General features: G+C 42.1%; 1 protein-coding gene across 2 annotated transcripts in view; it reads right to left on the bottom strand.

Annotated features, from left to right (window-relative positions):
• The window catches only part of CLCN6 (chloride voltage-gated channel 6), a 40,080-nt gene that overhangs the window by 21,834 nt on the left and 12,378 nt on the right, over positions 1-5,868 (bottom strand). For both annotated transcript variants that reach the window (XR_001817925.2, XM_017504290.2), the window contains exons 4-5: positions 5,199-5,264; positions 2,274-2,340 (exon numbers count right to left, since the gene is read on the bottom strand). Coding sequence is in view for 1 of the 2 variants with exons in the window: in XM_017504290.2 (XP_017359779.1) it covers positions 2,274-2,340; positions 5,199-5,264 (133 nt within the window). In the remaining variant the exon portion in view is untranslated. The remainder of the gene's footprint in view (positions 1-2,273; positions 2,341-5,198; positions 5,265-5,868) is intronic.

The following is a 5,868-nucleotide window of genomic DNA, read 5'->3' as shown; positions in this document are numbered from 1 at the left end:
AAAAAAAAAAAAAAAAAAAACACATTCAATACCATTTTAAGAAACAAAACAAAACAAAAAAAAACAGTTTTCCTTCCTCTCTCCCCGGGAGAAACCACTAACCTGAAATTATTGTGTATATTTCAAAAGTGTCTATACTGTCCTACCCGGCACTTGTATATTCTATAACTTCCTTTTACTCAACATTAGTTTTTGAGAATTAGCCATGTTGATACACACAGCTCTGTGGTTCATTCACTTTCACTTCTGCCTAAAATTATTTCTATTTTTAGAACCTACAGAAATGACATGATGTCTCAAATGATACCATATGAATGCACCACAATTTTCCATTCTCCCATTTGGTGATTCTAGCTTTTTGCTATCACAAAGCTATAATTATCACCCTTGTACATGTCTAAGGTTCACATCTGTAAGAGGAATCTATGAGTCATAGGAATGTGCACCTTAGTTTTTCCAGAGGTTTAGTGGCCACTCAGTTTTCATCTTTGGAGAATTACAGTTCACATCCTTTGCTCGTTTTCCTCCTATTGGACCATCTGTTGTTTTTCTTATTGGGTTGCACAGTTCTTCCTGTATTTTGTGTTTTTTTTGAGTTGGAGTCTCGCTCTGTCATCCAGGCTGGAGTGCAGTGGTGCAACCTCGGCTCACTGCAACCTCCCTGTCCCAGGTTCAGGTGACTCTCCTGCCTTAGCCTCTTGAATAGCTGGGACTACAGGTGTCCGCCATCACGCCTGGCTGATTTTATATTTTTAGTAGAGACAGGGTTTCACCATATTGGACAGGCTGGTCTCGAACGCCTGACCTTCTGATCTGCCTGCCTCAGCCTCCCAAAGTGCTGGGATTACAGGCGTGAGCCACCATGCCCACCCCCTTCCCGTATTCTGGATACTAATTATCTGCCTCTTAAATACATAGTAAATAATTTCTCTCAAGCTGTGGACTTGTTTTTCACTTATTTATGGTGTTTTATTGTTGTTATTTGGAGTTTTTGTCTTTGTAAATATGTACTTTGTTGTGGTCGAGTTCATTGATTTTTTGGTTTTGTTTTGTTTTTGAGACAGAGTTTTGCTCTTGTCATCCAGGCTAGAGTGCAATGGTGTGATCTCAGCTCACTGTAACCTCCACCTCCCAGTTTCAAGTGATTCTCCCATCTCAGCCTCCCCAGCAGTTGGGATTACAGGCACCTGCTGCCATGTCCAGTTAATTTTTTGTATTTTTAGTAGAGACAGGGTTTCACTATGTTAGCCAGGCTGGTCTTGAACTCCTGACCACAGGTGATCCTCCTGCCTCAGCCTCCCAAAATGCTGCGATTATAGGTGTGAGCCCCTGCACTCGGCCACTGATGTTTTTTCTTATAGTCTGTGCCTTCTGGAGTTTTAAGAAATTATTCCCTACTCTTGACAACACAGAATCTCCTAAAGTTTTGTTTGGCATATTTACATCTTCATCTGGAATTTATCTTTATTTATAGTACGAAATAGGAATAGGACTCTTTTTCCATTTGGATCACCAACGTCCCAGCATCTTTCTTTTTTTTTTTTTTTTTTTTTAAGACAGAGTCTTGCTATGTTGCCCAGGCACAATCATGGCGCACTACAGCCTCAAACTCCTGGGCTCACCTCCTACGTAGCTGGAACTACAGAGATGTGTTATCTTGTATTCATTAAATAACACAGCATTTTTTATTAAATCATTCATCACTCCCTCACTGATTTGTAACATTAACTGTCATTCACCAAAGTTCCATGTATTGAGGACCAGTTTTGGCTTCTCTAGTCTTTTCCGCTGCCTAGGTATTCCTGCACCAATAAGACCAATTTCAATGACTGTATATTTTATGACTTCTTTTTCCCCCTAACTCCCTAAACTTCTTAATTTTATAAGACTTGATATCTGGCAGGGTCAAGTCCAATTTCTCGTCGTTCAGGACTGTATTAACTACTTTTGGCCCTTTATTCTTCTACAAAAATTTAGAGAGAACTTTTGAGTTCCACAATAAATTCTACTGGTACTTTGATTGGAACTGGAACTAAATTTACAGACTGGAAGTACAGGCATCTCTACAGCATTTGTAATCTTATCAACCACAAACATGGGTATGTGTCTTTGTTTATTAAAGTCTTTCTTTTGTGTCCTTCAGTGATAATTAAAATTAAAGCTGAGTAAGTGGCCCTTCTAATATCACTGTTATCGTTAAACCCGTTTCTACACAAGAAAGAATCTTGCCGACCACTGAAGTCCATGGACACCAGGAACTGTGAAAAGGATACATGTCTGCACCACTCCAAACTTGAGCTGGGTGAAGAGTCGCACAAAAAAGTCCACAAAGAGACCCACCTGTGAAGAGCGAGAGATCATGACACAGCCTTATTTCCAAGGATAGTACAGGTATAGTACAGGTGTGCTTCTCTTGAAAGCACTTCCTCCCCTACCGCAGGGACGGAGGCTGGTCACCAGCCAGCAGCATGTGAATGCGCAGCAGAAAAGCACAGGAGGAGGAGATCCCTTCTCCAGCCTGGCCCCACTGCCCCTCCAAAGAACAAAGGCAGAGGGTACAGCTAAGTTGAGTAAAGCAATGGAAAACGAGGGAAGCACATGTAGAAAAAGATGTGAGATCAAGACGGACTACAGACACAGGTGTGTTAATCTTTTGGCTTCCCTGGACCACGCTGGAAGAATCATCTTGGGCCATACATAAAATACACTAACAATAGATGATGAGCTAAAAAAAAAAAATGCAAATCTCAAAAAAATCTCATAATGTTTTAAGAAAGTGCACAAATCTGTGTTGGGCCAAGAGTTGGACAAGCTTGCTTTAAAACACAACATGCATTTAGGTGTATGTGCTTTTCGCATGTTTGTTATTGGCAGGTTCTATTTTATAACTCATTATTTTCACTTAATAATCTTTTTTTTTATATGGGGTCTTGGTCTTGCTATATTGCCCAGGCTACCCTCGAATACCAGGGCTCAAGAGATCCTCCTGCCTCAGCCTCCCAAATAGCTGGGACTACAGGCACAGTCCATTGTGCCAGGCTTGGCTTATAACCATCTTATAGTCCATGGTTACTCTGGGTAGAGAAAACAACCAAATTCCACCATTGCGCTCTCCAAAGTGCTCAGGGCTTCAAGGAGAACTAGAAAGATTTCTAATTTTATGAATTTAGGATCAAAGACTTCTTGTCTTTAACTCTGGCCTTCCCTCAAGCCAATGCCTGGAGGCTTTTTCATACTGAAGCCATAAGTGGCCATGCATCAATGGGCAAGAGTCAGGAGTGCTATGTCATAAAGGCGGGTCTGCCTTCCTAAAATACAAGGGTAGGAGGTAAATTTGCTTCAGCTTGAGTAACCCTTGTCTGAAATGCTTGGGATCAGAAGTGTTTTGGATTTTAGATTTTTTTTTTTTGAATATTTATATTATACTGGTTAAACATCCCAAATTCAAAAATTTGAAATCCAAAATCTGAATGCTCCAATGAGTATTTCCTCCGAGCATCATGTTGGCATTCAAAAAGTTTTGAATTTTGGAGCATTTTGGATTTTCTGATAAGGGACACTCAACCTGTAGTGGACAAACGTGGCAGTTCAAAAGAATTCGATATAAACGAAGCATAAACACTAACAACTAGAGGCCTAATGACTATGCTTATTATAGAGAAATTCACAACCAGAAACATATAGCTAGGATGGTCTCTATCTCCTGACTTTGTGATCCACCTGCCTTGGCCTGCCAAAGTGCTGGGATTACAGGTGTGAGCCACCGCACCCAGCCTCTTTTTTTTTAATTTTTATTTTTAAGGAGACAGGGTCTCCCTATGTTGCCCAGGCTGGTCTCAAACTCCTGGGCTCAAGCCAAGCCTCCTATCTGGGCCTCTCAAAATGCTGGGATTACAGGTGTGAGCCACTGTGCTTGGCACAACACCCGGAGATTTAAATAAAACAATAAATCAACCCAAGTTTCCCCAAAATGGTTTCCATCAGAAAGTCACCGAAGAGGGCTTCTGAAGGCCATCAGTCTTACCTAGTAAGATGCTCCTTTACTTGCCGATTTACTATTATAAAAATTTGATGCAGCATGCCATGAAAAATTGTGGTTGGCCCCTGTGGCTATATTATACTAAACACATGTGTACATTTTCCAGGCATATCATGTCAAGTCAAGTAGGAGGCTTGTGGCCAGTTCAAAAGAAAGGTGGTAAACAGGCTGCTACCGAGGACAGATCCCCTATCCCAGTACTGTGCTGACCAGAATCAGATTTGACATGGATCATTTTGACTGATGCTGACTTTTCCAGCTTCTCTTCTCCATATTTAACAATGCAAGTCAGCAGTTCTGGTTCCAGACTTTTTGCTTTCCTCATTTTGCCCATGTTTCCAATCTTGCCTTGCCTGTGATTCACCTCTAAATTTGCTGCCTCCATGAACTCGGTTCACTCGGGCATACCTCTTCACTCACAGCTGCTGGCTCTATCTTCTAGATAACATTAGCGACGTGCAGGGAGGATCCCAGGACAGCACAATAAACTCCCTGCGTGAGATCAGGATCTGTGGTGTACCACCCTGTTCACTGGCACACTGTGCTAAACGAAGGGCACCACGTTCACAGTTCCGTACCCATGATTTTGCTTTTTCCCTAAGATCCATCTCATGCACACCTGTAGTCTTAACCACTTGGGAGGCTGAGATGGGAGGATCACCTGAGCCCAGGAGGTCAAGGCTGCAGTGAGCTATGATCATATGATCATGCCACTGTGCTCCAGCCGGGGTGACAAAGCGAGACCCTGTCTCTATTTAAATAAAAAAAAAAAATGACTTTAACATCCATTATGTACTCTATCCAATACGTTACCTACCCACTAGGGAGGTATGTTACCTAGTTTATTATGTAGATTACAGATTATGAACCGTAATCATATCATAAAAGATAAGTCCTGCCCAAACCTTTGAGCGCTTAAAGGGCACTGTAGCCATGTGTCTTGCTTTCATTTCACAGAGCAAAAGCAGGAGAATTGTGAAAAAAAAAAAAAAAAAAAAAAAAAAAAAAGAAAGAAAGAAAGAAAAGGCACTCTTGATTATAATGTAATGACAAATGTTATTATAATGACCAATGACAATGTTATTCACCAGGACAGCGCTTTCCCTGTAAGCCCCTCTATCCCTATGGCCCACCATCCCTCCAGGCCCTGCCTCCTCACCAGGCCAGTGCAGACTCCAATGGCAAACACCACCATCCACTTCACCGCCTCATACCTTCGACCTTTCTGTACACACAGGAAAAGAATGATTCAGTTTACAGGGTTATGATGGCAGCGGGGAAGGAACACATCTTGGCTTACCAGTTTTAAACTAAATTCCACGTGGAGAGCAGGCACAGCGAAGATGATGTTGGCATTTCAGAGTGCTTTAGAGTGTAAAAACGATGAGCTCTTAAGAGGCTGGGCAAGGTGCACTGATGGGGTAGTCTGGTTGGCAGGATAAAGGTCTAGGGAATAAATGTCAACACAGGCCTGCCGTGGAGATAGCACGGGCTTGGTTCCAGACCACCACAATAAAGCAAATATCGCAATAAAGTGAGTCACATGAGTGTTGTGGTTTCTCAATGCATATAAAAGTTATGTTGACACCATACTGTAATCTATTAAGTGTGCAATAGCCTTATGCCTAAAAAAAATAAAGCACATACCTTGTTTAAAAAGCACCTTATGGCCGGGCGCGGTGGCTCAAGCCTGTAATCCCAGCACTTTGGGAGGCCGAAGCGGGTGGATCACGAGGTCAAGAGATCGAGACCATCCTGGTCAACATGGTGAAACCCCGTCTCTACTTAAAATACAAAAAATTAGCTGGGCATGGTGGCACGTGCCTGTA

Source organism: Cebus imitator, unplaced genomic scaffold (assembly GCF_001604975.1).
Source record: "Cebus imitator isolate Cc_AM_T3 unplaced genomic scaffold, Cebus_imitator-1.0 Scaffold15, whole genome shotgun sequence".
Lineage (NCBI taxonomy): Eukaryota > Metazoa > Chordata > Mammalia > Primates > Cebidae > Cebus > Cebus imitator.
Note: the sequence above shows the minus strand (reverse complement) of the source record. Positions and strands in the feature narration are given on the sequence as shown.